Source organism: Aquila chrysaetos, chromosome 13 (assembly GCF_900496995.4).
Source record: "Aquila chrysaetos chrysaetos chromosome 13, bAquChr1.4, whole genome shotgun sequence".
Lineage (NCBI taxonomy): Eukaryota > Metazoa > Chordata > Aves > Accipitriformes > Accipitridae > Aquila > Aquila chrysaetos.
In genome coordinates this window covers 19,672,775-19,687,637 of record NC_044016.1, presented here as the reverse complement: position 1 = coordinate 19,687,637, position 14,863 = coordinate 19,672,775, and the positions used below count along the sequence as shown (strand labels likewise).

The 14,863-nt window shown below is 40.6% G+C and overlaps 1 protein-coding gene across 3 annotated transcripts in view; it reads left to right on the top strand.

Moving 5' to 3' along the window:
* DAAM2 (dishevelled associated activator of morphogenesis 2) overlaps positions 1–14,863 on the top strand; it is a 191,857-nt gene that overhangs the window by 53,333 nt on the left and 123,661 nt on the right. For all 3 annotated transcript variants that reach the window (XM_030035269.2, XM_030035272.1, XM_030035268.1), the window contains exon 2: positions 11,522–11,724. In XM_030035269.2, coding sequence (XP_029891129.1) covers positions 11,551–11,724 — 174 coding nt within the window. In that variant the 5' untranslated portion in view covers positions 11,522–11,550. The remainder of the gene's footprint in view (positions 1–11,521; positions 11,725–14,863) is intronic.

The following is a 14,863-nucleotide window of genomic DNA, read 5'->3' as shown; positions in this document are numbered from 1 at the left end:
GACCCTTTGCTTGTAATACGAATGACTATGGGAGGAAAAAAAAAAACAAAAAAACCCCATGGGGATTCAGTAGTGCTAGTGCCATTTTCATCTCATATTTATGGGTCCAACAGCGAATAGTTAAAAATTAGTGATAGGCTGGCAGTTTGCATGCAAATTGTTGGGTTACATATAATGTATTTCTGCTTGGATTTGCCATCCAGGCCAAATACATAGTTGGTCTTGATGTTTCAGAGCTTCTGACATTTTGCAATTCCCGCTTATTTTTCTGGGAGGTAGGTGCAAAATGTTGTGTGAAAATGGAGAGTGCTTCCTTGTTCAAATGGGCTTCTGGGCGGGGGGAGGGTCAAATGCTGCTGCTACTTCTTGTTACTGGGAAGATTTTGGTCCTGGTTGGCTGTGTCTTCTCTACAGCAAGTAGAAAATGGGGATAACAGCAATTTCAGCCTTTCTTGCAGTGGGAGATATTATTGCATAATATGTATTCATCTTATAAAAGTCCCTGCCTGACCAGGGCAGCAGAGTCAAGACCTGAACTTGTTGTAGGAGGCAATGTATGACTGTTTACTGTCTTTATTTCTATGTATCCCATCCATAAATTTAAGATATAAGATGCAAGAAAAATGAATGATTTAAGTAAGTTTTAAATATGCTTCCAAAGGGTAAGACAAAACAAAGAGCAGCAGGTGATGATTTGGATAAAACCCTGTACAATCCATCAAATAAATGAGTGCTGGACAGAACTAGAGACAAGAAGTAGTGATATTGGTACATGTTCTGCAAAGACATAAATCACTGGATATAATAATAATAATGTTTGCAGCCCTAAGGGGATAAAGAAGATGTTCCTTCTCTAATAGAGGGTAGACTTCTGTTCTATCTGTATACAATGGGCCTTCTTTTTGAATCATGTCTAAGGACTATGTACCCAGATCAAGTGGCTGTTTAGAAGCAGGGTTGTTTTTTTTTTTTTTCCTGTAGTGTGCAGCTGTAGCAGGGAGCTGAGGGAATTTTATACTGCAGTCTGGTTTTCTGTGGAGTGTGCTCAAATCTTTGCGAACAAGATGCAGGTAGCTTGGGCTCAGAAGCTGAAATAACTTGCTGTATCTTCAGGCAGTCTACTGACTTGCTGTAGATACTTAGAAGTCCAGAGATGACTACCCAAACATTCGCTGTATGTAGCTTCTCTGCTGTTTTCTTTGGGTATCTAAGCATACATTTAAGCAAATGACCCATCCCTGGGGAAGAACAGTGTGCTGGTCTGTTACAGTTCTAGGAAGTCTTCTCTAGATATATTTCAGTACTTAAACTTTTCTTCATATTGAACAGTAAAGGGCCTTGACGTGGACATGACCTCTTGCTATGAGAATCCGGGAGACTGGACCTACCTATCGGCAGCCTGGAGAAGGCAGTAGAATAGAGTTGGTAGCAATTGGCATAGGCACCACACCCTTGTGTACCATATGCTCTAGACCACATGGATATGCATCACTTTATAGAGAATATCCTCACATTTGGATATTTAGGGGGGTTCTCCCTGTCCCTCCTTTTACTGCACTCTTTCCAACATACTGCTGATGGCCAAAAGCTCCCACTGACCATGCAAGGAAGGTGACTGGTTTTAGGTAGCGCTTTCTTTTCAGACCCTCATAATTGATCACTACCTGTGTCACTCAGAGCATCAGCTCTGTGGAATTTGACCTAAATATAGATGAGGCCTTGTTCACCCTAACACCATGGAACACTAAACAGACCCGAAACCTAAAGCAGTAAGTCACGGCTCTGAAACCAGCTTTCAGTGTTGGTGTAAAGTCTCCTCCTGTAAATATTCCAGCAGCTAGAAAATATATTTTATCTGGATGCCGCTTAAAAATACACACAGAAAACAACCCAAAATCCTTGAGCAGAACTCTTTCCAAATATCCATTCTTCATGAAGACACGTTAGGTTAAAAGTTCAACAGTTTCACCAAGCTGTTGGCTTGGAGTTCAAACCTACTTGCGTAATGTTGAGGTTTCAGGGCATTGAACCCAGAGTATCCCTTGTGAGAATGTTGAACAAAAATAAAAATGCTGGAATAAAATGCTGTATATGACCTTTTCTTAACTTCATTTTCTACAGTGGATTTATTTTTGGTGCCAAATGGACAACTCTGGAATCTGAGTAGCTTAAAAAAGAGGTATATAAAATCAATGACAGTTTGACCCTGTCTGTGCCTTGACCTACAGAAACCATCTTTACGATGGAGAGAGCATCAAAATCCCAATACCTGTTCCCTTTGTGATGCATCTACTGACTGTTTCTTCCATTTAGTGAATTACTAAAGAAGCCTTTTAACTATAATCCCTATCAGTGGCTTTTCAGTATATGGAACTGAACTGAGTACCACCATCTTTATTATTTACAGGTTTGCAGTGACATGTAGAAATATACTGTACTTTGGCTGGGGCACTAAGTAGGAAAGTGGCAGATCTGCAGCCTAGAACCTGGCTTTCCCAGGTGGCATAGATGAATACTAGTTTTGAAGAGATTCAGTGCCATCCATGAAAAACATGCAAAAGTCCAAATGTTGCCTGTGTTGGGTTTTTCCCCCAGTTATACCCATTTGCTATAAAGACTGAGTTGCTTTTTCCAATGAGAGAACTTCAGGAAAATTTTACCAGTGCAGGTAATTGATTTGCTTGTCAATAGTGAAGGCAGCACTTGTACACCTACATCTGTGGCTAGTTTCCAGTGCTTATAACGAAGGCATGTTTCCAGTCAAGTTGAGCTTTAATGTCCTGTAGTGGCCCTGAAGGCAGTGTTAGAATGGAAATCAATTTTTGTATGCTGTGATGACATCGGACAACAGATGAAACATTCTTCTACTAATTGTCTGAATAAGAAAACAGCATTTCACATGGAAATGAGCTGGAGTTTGGGAAGATGTAATTGGACCTTTACTGTTTGTTTTTCTTGGAGCACACTGGCAGTTCTTACAGGTTATTTCTCTCTCAGCAGAGGCACTCTAATGCCCTCAGCTGCTTATTTTGTCTGGAAAATTCAGGCACCCAGGATAACGATGACAACAGCAGCAACATTTTGACTCCCAAATCCTTTGGCAAAATAGTTACATCATGTCTGGAAATAATTGGGCAATGACAGAATGGAAAAATTATAATGACTCAAACAAGACAGGGACGCTCTTAGTAATGGGGTTTTGTGTGTTCGTTCTTATGAATGTGGCAGGTCTTAGTGCTACTGGGAAACTCTGGATTCACATCCCTTGTAACTAAACCCCACTCTTCCCAATAGAAATATTGCAGAGATTTCAAGTCCCTAGACCAAGCTTTAGTGCTAATCTGCCTACCAGTATTCCTGGTCTTTTGGCATAGAGGGTTGAGTAGGACAGCTTGTTCTCCAGATCACTCTATCCTTGGCTTTTTTCTTGAGGTGATCAAAGACTTGGCTCTGGCATGTGGATGTCTCATTCTTGGGAGCTGGTCTTATAGATAGAACTGAGAGACATTACTGATTAGGGCCAGTTTCAGACCAATGACATTAAAGGGATTTCATACCATAAGACCTGTAAAAGGCATGGGAGTTCATCTTCCTGTAGAGGAAAATAGTCTTCTGCATTGGAACTGAAGGAGCATTGTGCTAGTTCTGAATGTCAACGTGTATGTCTGCTTGACTGATGTCATCATGATCTATTTCAACTTCAGTCTATGAATTCTTATATTGAATAAAGGCTTCATCTCACACTCCAGCTTCCAAGGCACTCTATCCTGTGAAATTGCATCACAGTGTTGTACCCACCACCAAAAGAAAGTGAAGAGTCTAACCTGGGCTCTGCTGTCTAGATCCATAGCTTGCAGAAAAGGCAGGTCAGACCTGCTCTGTTGGGTAGCACAGACACAACTTGGATTGTAGTCTTGTCCTGAATTCATGGCCCTGAGATTACAGTATATTCTTGGCAAGTCCTAAAAATAACATTTTTAGCACCTGAACTCTTTCAAGAGTAAAATCTGGGGATTGTAGAGAGTGTTTGAAAAGACTTACTGCTAGATGGTCTTGTCCTCAGTTATGATTGGGTCCTGGGGTGGCATCTGTGGGGTTTGTGGGATTTTCCCCCCATGTTTGCTTTTATGTGTATTTCCCACAGGCTCCTACAATCACAGCGATTTGAAGAACAACAATGACAAAACAAACCGACCCATCTAGTGACGCTAATGCTGTGGTAGGGGAATAATTGCATAAATTCCATTATTTCATAAAGCATAAATGTATCTGCACTGGATTTGTGGCCACTGCTAAATGCTGCCTCTACAGCAGCATCATTACTGGGGTGTGAACTGGCGTGTCCTGGCCAGATTCCAGCCAGGTGATTACTTTTTGCTGACTTACTGTTTTTACTGCTATTTCTATAGTACCATAAGTCTACTTGGCACTGTACAATAACTGATTTAAGCAGGTAACTAAGACCCTATGCTTGAGAACCTACATCCTCAGTGCCACAGCTAGGACAATGGAGTACAATACAACAAAAATAAAACATACTGGTGGAGTATAATACAACAAAAATAAAACATACAGTGTGGTGCACTCTTTACAGCTTGTGTCATGCAGTAGGTGAATCTTCAGAAGTTTTTTTTTCTCTTTAATATCTGCTTAAAAAAAGAGAGGAGTTTTGCAGTTTGAGGCATAGGAATTGGCTACTAGAAGCCATTCCAAGTGTAAGAGTTGTCATGAAAGAAAGTTAGGATATTGCAATGGAACAGTGAAAAAAAGTAGAAAATAAAACCAAAGCTGATAGAAAAGAAGGAACTAAGGCTGGAATTGGAAACTGTAATTCTCCCCTGCCTGAAAGAGAAGCTTTTTGTTTTGTTTTGTTAATAGAAGGGGATGGGGTAATCTTTAGTGAGATATATGAGTAGAACAAATATGTTTCATGGTGAGGAAAACAGGAAAATTGATCTTGGTAACAGTCCGGACTTTCTGATTGAGAAGGAAGTGGAGGGTATCTGTAGATGTTACTGAAACTGCAGTGCTGCAACACTAGAAAACTTGGAAGTAATAACAGGGAGGGGGCAAGGAAAGAAAGATAGGACTGTAGACTACTGCACTCAAACCAGAAAGGTTGCTTATATTTAGGGGGCATGCAGTCTTGTTGGATCCACCACCATGGTGGTTTGAATTGTTGGCAAGCTTGCCTAAGTGTGGAATTTATAAATTAGGATGGGAACCTGTGGTATAATAAGCACTAAGCAAAATGTATTCCTGCCTCCAAAGTTGCTGTTTAGTAGGACATCTCTGCCTCCCCTCTTAGACAAATATCTTGTGTGCTTAGACAGTGAGGAGATGAAGGACATATGTATTCTGCATAAACACTTAAGTTGTGAATTTTACTTGTTTTGTGTGCAATTTAAGCTGCGGCGGTCACATTGCCACTCAGAAATGTTAAAGATGTGCAGATTTACTTGCATCTAAATGAGATGCAAGATTATAATTAAGACTCAGCTTTTGGTGTCTAGGAAGACAGATTAGTTTTCACTTGCAAATTTTTGTGTGCAGAGTTATACTAAACTAATACATTTGTAAAAATAAAATAACTTCTTAGCAGGTAAAAGAATGAATGGATTGTTCAATCAGCTCAGTCAGGTATAGAAAATTATTAATCTGTACTTGATTATAAGGTGCAAAAAAAGGTGTAAAGAAATAACAAATTATTAGTAGCCAGATTTATGATACTGACTGTAACTGCTTTGTTGTTTGGTCTGACTGTTCTTTTAAAATTGTTTTCCTATGAATACAATGTGGATTATAAATGGATTGGAGGAACATGAGGAACCTGCTGGTATCTTTTTTCTGTTTTCTTTTGGTGTTTGGTTTTTGGTTTTGTTTGTTTTTTTTGTTTTGAGGGGAGTTTTTTCCCCTCATTCCCAGGTGAAGACAGAGAAAGTGTTGCAAATTAATGTTTCAGAAGGGAAAGGCCTCTTACAGTTCTTCAGCTTTTTTTGGTGTCGATAAGCTGGTATCAGGTGAGAAGTATTGGATTTGTGGACATTAACAGACTAACTTTAGTGGTCATTAGTCATCCAGCACATCCTGAGCATCCTTAAAGTATTAACAATAAACAGATTTTTGACAGACACATTGCATTAAGTAGGTTCATGGATATAGTTACACCTGAGAGTCTTCAAATAGCCCTTGCCTTTTCTCTTATCTCAGGACATATTTCCTAGGCAAATAAATGAAAAAAACCCTAAAAATTAAAAATTAAATAAAGTATTAATAATATATAATACTATGTATATAGCAGGAGACAATTTTTAGGTCTATGGAATGCTTTTAAATTCTCAACCATCTCAGTTTTGATGGGATGGTGTGTAAAACAGACCAGAGCTGAGTGCCTGGGCTGGCTTGCGAAGTCCTTATAGATCTGCATCGCAAGTCCCTTGAGATCTGCATCCTTGTTTTGATGTGTTGTGGGAGGGAAAAATCCATGAACTGGCTTCAAAATGCACACTGCGTTTTGAGCTGAGCTTTCTCCTCTGGTGGAATTGTTAAGTGTGGGACATGGCTCACCGGGACTGAGTGGCCATCACTGCACAAGGCCCCACTTGTTTTCCAGGATTTTCCTTCCTGTGATCTGTTGATCCAGTTTGGGTCTGATGCCTTCTTTTCCAACATAGTAGGCAGGTGCACTCTTCAGGAAGGATCACCTTCCTTGCGGAAAGAAAGGTTTTAACTTTGTGGATTTTGTTGCTGTTTTGCTCCCTGGAGCCCAGGAAATTCCTTAGTATAGTGACAAATCCAAACCACAGGATTTGGGTTACTACTGCAGATGCAACAAATGGATTGCTTGCCTGCTCTCTTTCCCCATCCCCCATGCTGCAATTGCCTTACATTGCATCTGTCATCTGTCAGGTTATGTGTGACATACATGGAAAATTTCCATGGTAATTGGAACATGCTGTGAAGCTCATAGTTTCACCATCTGTGTACTGGAGAAGCAACATGGTCCAGGGAACTGAGCATAGTGTCAGTACTGAGCTCTTTAGCTTTACTCAATATATATATTTTAACAATTTTGAGCATGGTGCTTATTTTCTCCATTTCATCATCGGTAAGTGATGATGAAGGTAGCTATTATAATACCATGAACTTCTGGTGGGTTTATTATTTAATAGTTGAATAACAGAGATTTAACTTGAATTTAGGGGTGGGGAGTGGTTTGGCTTATGTTCCAAACCATCCAAATTCAGATTTCTTTCTACCTCTGTGATAATACATCACATCTATATGTTGTATCCTGCCATAGAGAAAGATACAGATTTACAGGGAGATGGAAATGATTTACTTTATTTTGCTCTCCTGTTAACATAAACCAGTGTGGACAGTGATTCTGCATCAGACTTTTAGTCCCATGCTTCCCACTCACGTGAGAGCTGTGGGTACATCCACTGCCATTGTGTGTCTGTTGATGATCAGTGCAGATTCAGCTCTGGAAGTGAGCGTATCAGTGTTTTCCATTAATGCTTCCTTATGTTGCACACTGGTTTTGCAGGACCTCATGTGTTTAGCTAACCCACAGAGTTCTCTCTCTTTCTTCTGTTTTTCCAAAGGTGATGATACAAATGTAATTTTCTCTATTTTAGTTACAGTTGTGCTTTGGCTGTTCACTGTGGTGAGGGACAGGACAGTGAGGTCAAAACTATGATAATCAGCTCTCTTGCACAGGAGAGCTGCTGGCATAGCAGTTGTTTCAGGCATCTTACTCTTTGTGGAATGTTGCTTATTTAGGATATGTTTGCATGAAAATGACAATTTCTGGATGAGAATGAAGAAAAGAGTGAGACTGAAGAAACAATTTAGAACCTGCAATTGAAAGAGGATTCAAGTGTACAGTTAGCATGGATCCCATCCCATGTGGCTAAACCTTCTGATAAGACTTGGAAAAATTGCATTAGCTTAATTATGTTTGGTCACTGGGCCAAATGGTTCAGAAATGAACACGTACTCCCTGCCAGAGGGAGAGGACGTTGTTATAATTAGACCTTGGGCAAAGCTCCAGACTGTGACTCCTGACCTGAGCTGAACCACAGATGGGTCTGGGAAGCAGGAGGGGGATGGCTGTGAGGAGTGGGTGTGTGGTTAGCTGTTGAAATGATGGCAACTTTTTTGTGTTGTGCAAAAGGGTAAAAGAGTACAACTGAGAAGAGCTGTGGAAAGGGGTTATGTGTAATAGTGGGATTCTCTCCAGAGAGAGATTTCCCATTGATTCTCACTGGAGGTATATATAGAAACAGATAATTGCACATTTCATTTTTACAATCACTTTCCTTGCAAGAAGTTGAAAGGCAATGGAGCTTTTATTAGAGTAAAAAAACCCACCTTTTGTTATTGTCATAAATTTTTATGACAGCTTTGTTATCCATTACCACTCAGAAAAATGAAAGATGTTATTTTCTTCATTTTCTTTGTTGCCTTCCCCCCCACCCCCCACCCCATCCTTTGGAAGCACATTTTACCCAGATTTGGTTCTTGACAAAGAAAAAGCAAATGAGAGAGAAAGAAAAGGAAAATATTATTAATTTGGAGGCTATTAGAAAATGTTTATTTTGTTTAAAACTATGCCCACCAACAATAATCAAGGAGTTGTAATTAGTACTCAAATAGCATAAACAGTGCAACTTAAGTAAATGCCCCTCAGCATCCCATGACTGGCAGGCTTAATCTTAATAAAGACTGTGCTCCCACTTAGAAATATCATTCAGTGATTCAATTATAAAATACCTGTGCTGGATTCCTTTCTACCTGTCCTTAATTGTTCTTATTTTAAAAGCATCTAGACACCTAACCTATCTACAGTTACAGTGTTGTAGCAATAAACAAGTGCCATTGTACCCCTCTGTGTCAGTATGAATTTCCTGCATGCTGCTTATAGATGGACTTGGAAAATGCCAGTGTTATAAGTTGTGCAATGGAATGATGCTTTGTGAAAGTGAGGCAAAACAAGGTTACTGTTCATGTAAGCTTTGCATGCTTTTGCAGAGTAGTAAAAGCTGAGTAGCTTTGCTGAGTTTCTCAAGTATGGATCCCAAGGAACAAATGCCAATTTTGTGACAACACCACAGGAACAAGCACTAGCTTGTGTATTTTTCAGCATTATGGATGAAGGCCTGGAGACTGACCATTTATCTCAGGTGAATTTGCTGAAGATGAAAGCTGAGTTATGAAATGTCGGTACAGGACAACCTGTGGTGCCCTGACCAGGGCAGTACTTACCCTGTAGAAAGTGTTGACCTTCACATCCATTCATGTAGTACTCACTTTCTGGTAAGGTACCTCTTTTGGAGGAGTGCTTACCAAAGTCTTGACCTGAGCTCATAAAGGAAGATATTATGGTCCTATCACTTCAATGTCTCAGCCAATTTTTCCAAGGAGGATTCATTGCCCATGCCCCAGAGAATGCTGGCCCTTTGATGGTTGGTGAGGAAGCCTCTAGACAGTGGGCCAGAACTTGGTTACAACTGAATTGATGCAATGGTAGTTATATTGTATGTAAATCAGGTTTGTCTCATTGATTTGAGTTCCTTCCAAAACAAAGTTTTGTCAAACTAATGGATTCTGACCTCATCCATGACCAGATGACCATAAAGGATGTTGCACTCAGAGTAGTCCCTGAGAAGACGGTCTGTGGTGGACAAGTTCAACTTCTGAGGCTCTCTTGTTAAATCTTTTAAGAACCAAATCTCTGAAGTCTCCACCACTGAATGGAAACAGAAGTTGCCATGTACATCATTGTGCTAGATTTGAGGGCATTTTGGTTTTTGCTGATTGAACCAGTGTCAGAGACTGGTTCCAGGGTTAAGTTGACCTTTGGCATCTCCTAGTGAGAATCCAATGTTCTTCTGAATGTGCTTTTGAAGCCAGCACCACCCTGCCCTAGTGAGTCCTGCTGAGACATACCACCCGTTGCAGAGTTGACATGGAGAGCAAGGGAAAGTGAGCATGCCAGAAGACAGTGCTTGGTACCAGCTCACTTTCCTTTCAGCTGCATGAGAGTTGCAGCTGATGCCCCTCCAGTGCATAAGGGAAGGTGCTAGATAAATTAATCCCAGCACAAAGTAGGGCAGGTGATTCCTGCCAAGCACGTAGTGCCACAAGGATGGAGGTCTGGGTGGTTTGGGGTTTTTTTGTTGTTGTTTGTCACTTGTTTTTTTTCTTAAGGAAGCATGCCAATTTCTACACAAAAAGTCCCTGGAGAGCTTCTGGCTATGTGAAATATGTTAAGTCCCACTATGCAACTGCTGTCCTAAAGGTGCTTTTCCTAGCACAGCTACTTAGTCTCTATGACAGCTCAAAGCAGCCTTGTTCTGGCAAGTAAACAGACCAAAGCATTGTGGGGCAGGTTCAGGCAGCAGCTCCTCTGATGACAAAGGTCAGCTGTGTTGCTGCTGATACAGCATCCAGCATCCTGTGGTTCGGTTCACCTGCTACCTCCCTCCCAGCTCCCCTGCCCTGTGCCCAGGGAGCTAGGGTTCACAACAGGCTTTATTTACTCTCTAAGGATATGGTTTATTCTGCAGATTAAGTGAAAAAGTGAAGTCCTTAAAAAATGTAACACAAATAAGCCCCTGAGCTGCCAAACAACAAGTTCCTTAAAAGGGCAAACTATGCAGCTCTCTGTGGACTGCACAGATCCCTCCTTTCAAACTGCTGGCAGGAGACTTCCTGTTTGGATGGGCCACTCACAAACGGTGTTGTGTGGTGAAATTGGTCACTTCCCAGCTCCTCCTTGAGGCCTCCTTTTGCCTCCCTTTACCCTCCTGATACCAAAGACTCTCAAGCCTGGGTCCTGTCAAGATGGGATCTGGCAGCTAAAATGTAAATCTGAAAGCATGCATTAGCACTGTGCAGTTTCTCCCCTGGATACATAAAGCAGCCCAAACTAGTTATGTGTGTTTGAAAACAGGATAGACAAAATGGTCCTGCTGCGATATTCCTGGCCATAAAGGGATAAGTGAGTGTTTGGTGGTCTGGCTCCAGAGTGGTGGAAAATTGATTTCTGCTTCACTGTTTCATTGTTCATTTTATTTTGACCAAATGGGATATCTTTGGAGGATTCTTCCATTTATTGTGGGTAAGTTCTCCAGTATATGCTTTATGCTTCTGATACTTTGGTTCCTTTACTATAGTAGTGAGGGAAAGGCCAATACTGGTATTCAATGGTAGCATTCAGCCTTGGCTACTGACCATTACTGATAAATCTACCTGCAGGGAATCCCACAATGAGTTTGTGAAACCTTTTCAGAAACGTTGGGAGAAATGATTCTACACTGCCATACAAGAGCATGTTAATACCATATTAAAGCTTAGCTACCTTGTCTAACTTGAGTGTTTATTTTGTTCTTTTGTGTCTCAGATCCTTCTGTCCTCTTCCAGCTGTTACACCAGTGATAACTAAGATCCAAGAGTCTTGTTTATCATTTAATCTCTGTTGGTTTTTGTTTTGTTTTGTTTTTCCTTCCTGCAGAACATGATCAGAAGATAGCATCATACACCATGATCATGGCCCCCCGGAAGAGGAATCGTCATGCATTGGGGTTTCTTTGTTGTTTTGGGGGTAGTGACCTCCCTGAAATCAACCTCAAGGACAATAACCCCCTCCAGTTCCTTGAGTTTTCTGTCCCGATCCCACCAGCAGAAGAGCTCAATGCCAGATTCTCTGAACTTGTGGTAAGTTTCTGTTGGCAGATTGATATATTTTAGGGGGTGGGTGAACTCCTTCCTTGAAAGGAGGAGTAAAAGGACTTAAGGGACTTATTAGGGATAGGAAAAAAACTTTGGTTGAAGATTTTATTTTTCATTCTTTTATGACCAATTACTTGGTGGGAGAAAGGTGGTAAATGACAGGATGGATGACAGTGGCACTGGGTATAACTACAACAAAATGCTTAAACATGCTTATTTATTCTCACAGCACTATGCAATTCTCCAGGTGTAGGATTGGACATATTAGAAAGAACCTCATAAGTTCTCTAGAGAATGAATCCCTGACAGTCAATTTCTTGTTAACAACTTTGGGATAAAATCTGCTGTATAATATAGTACAGTGGGAAATCTTAGGGTTTGAGGGTCTATAAAATAAGGGCTATACTGTTCAGTTGATCAGTAACATACTGCTGGTGAGGTATAAGAATCCGGTGACCATGCTAATTATGTTTCATCAGCTAGCTGCCTTTGAACCATGAAATGGTGCTGTTGCAGCAACAGACATAAACTGGAAGGGAAGCAGTTATTTCAGATGAACTTTGTCTTTTGCTTTTGTGGTAAATGTTGTGGATTCCAGTAGCAGGCACTTGCTATTCATGTCTGGCATCAAATGACTTGGCTGTCTTTGCCCTCTTGTTCAGCCTGCATGAAAAACACAGGCAGAGGTCATAGGGCTGTGCTGTTTTCCAGTCTGCATTATAAAGGTTATGCCCATTTGATGCAGTTGATTAGCTATCTCGTTACCACTGAGATTGGAGGTTATGTAAAGTAAGGTATCTGTAAATGTATATATGCCTGAGTGGTGCTACTGAGATGAGGAAGAGAACAGAAAATATTGGATCTCAGAATTAGTTAGAGGAATTTGCCCGTTATCCTTCTACATTACACTTATAACATTAGCCCAGTAAGTTCTTGTCCATTACCATGGCTTCAAAGTGCTATAGCAATGAAAATAACCATATAATTTGGGTATGCAAGTGGAGGTTAACATACAGGCAACTATAGTATGTCATACCAAACATAGGGACAGCTATAGTTTATCAGATCAGTAGTCTGACAACCTAGCTCAGGCTCCTATTTCAAGATGGGGTCCAAAGCAGATGCCTAGGGAAGAATCTAAGATGTGGCCGTAGGGTGGTTTTTTCCAAGATACTCTCCAACCCTCTAACAATTTTCAGCTCAAGGACTTCCTAAGCTAAAGTTGGTTTCTGTGTACATAGTAAATTGGTATGGATTTCTTTTCCATTTCTTTCTGTTTCCACCTTCCCTAGCACCCAAGACAATTTTTTAGCATTTACAGTATTCTATGGCAGGGGTGTGAGAAGGAAAGAATAGGGCGTGCAGCAGAAGAGAGTCTACTTGCTTCTGACTAAGTAGCAGATGAGGAATCTCCTTTTAGGGAGATATCTCACAAAATCCTGGTCTATACTGAAGTCAGTTTGCCTTTTATGTGAGACTACTTGAACTCCTCTCAGGAAGTGCAGCTGACTGACTGTGGAGAATTCTGCTTGGTGACAGGTATCTCTGAGTAAGAGTGTAATCTGTAATCTGCTTTGGTGTCAATTTATTTCTGGATACTGTTTAAGTATTGGTTTTCACATGCAAAACTTTAATTGCTGTATCAAAGTTCACCTCTCTCCAATACCAAGATCCGTTGAAGCATTCAATCCAGCCTTCCTGAAGGCGTCACCAACAAATGTGCTTTGCTCCTAAACTTGGCTTGCTAAAACTTGAACTTGTTTACCTTTGGGTCATAGTGAAAGACCTGTTTCAGTTGCTGCTGGGCTTTTGCTTACTGAGAAGGGTATCAGTTTCTGTGAGTTGTTTGAGAGTTTGTGGTGGTATTAAGGGTGCTTTTAGCTTTGTTTTATGCCTGGCAAATACCAGTGTTCCATGTGCTTGTGGCAAAACAGCTCACAGCTGCCTTATGGAAGTCTATTAAACAGTATAATTTATAATGTTTTCAGTGCAAATTTTAATGACAAGTATACATGATGATCTGTAAAAATTTTTGGCCCCAGAAGTTTGTGAGTTGTTGGTCTATGCAATAACTTATTAAATGTCCTGACAGCCTGTAATATAGATTTCAAACAAATGAAGCCATTGAAATGAAAATAGATCATATTCATGTTCTTATATTTAATGAGAGTACCCTAGCCATCATTACATGACAAGTGAGCTGGGAGAGAAAAGTGCTATTTTTCAGAAGGTTAATGGTGTATGTTGCACAGTTTTATAAAGCACTCAGATAGGATGGTGATGCACGTCTATAGGAGATCCTGGGTAGACAGGTAACATGAGAGCAGTAAGGGCTTTTTGAGTGAGAGAACCTGGGCTAGAAACTGGGCTGGCAGAATGCAGAATTTGCCTAGAAGGGCTAGTTTGTCCACAGGTCTGGATTAATGCACATTCTACGAGACGCTAAAATAGAGGTCTGGATTAATGCACATTCTACGAGACGCTAAAATAGAACAGGCTACATCTGTATCGACAGCTCAGATGAGTTTTTAATTGGATTAGAAAGATTCAGTCTGTAAATGCACCAGTGTAAATCAGCGACCTGGAAGTGCCTGAGAGGGCTTTCTGCTATGTACTAGCCTCCCCGCTGCTTATCTGTTAGGGTCTAGTCTGGGTGCACTTGTGCTATATAAAAAACAGATTTCAGTGTAAAGCCTTTCGACCCAAATCCCCAAATGAAATGATGGCACCAACATCATCTGAGATCTGTAGTGAGAAAAGCATTTGTGTTAGCTCCCTGAAGCAGGCCCAGGGGGTATAGCCTTATCTTGCCATCTGCTCTACAAAGGGTATAATGAAACATTGGTGTGCTTGAATGAATTTTTAAAAGCCTTATTTTTCTCCTTGTCGCACTTAAAATCTGGGTCATTTTCCCACACAAGAGTTAATGACAAGAAGAGCTAAGCCTAGCTGTGCTGGAAAAGCCTCCCTTGTGATTAATTTTCCAGTCCAGTAAACATTCAGTATGTTTCTACCTGCCTTTTTGAGGAAAATGGACATTTTGAGGGCCAGAAGCATGTCTTCTCTTGTTCTTGTGGTCCTTAAATTAATATAATGAAAAGTGAATTTGGAGATGTCCATTTTG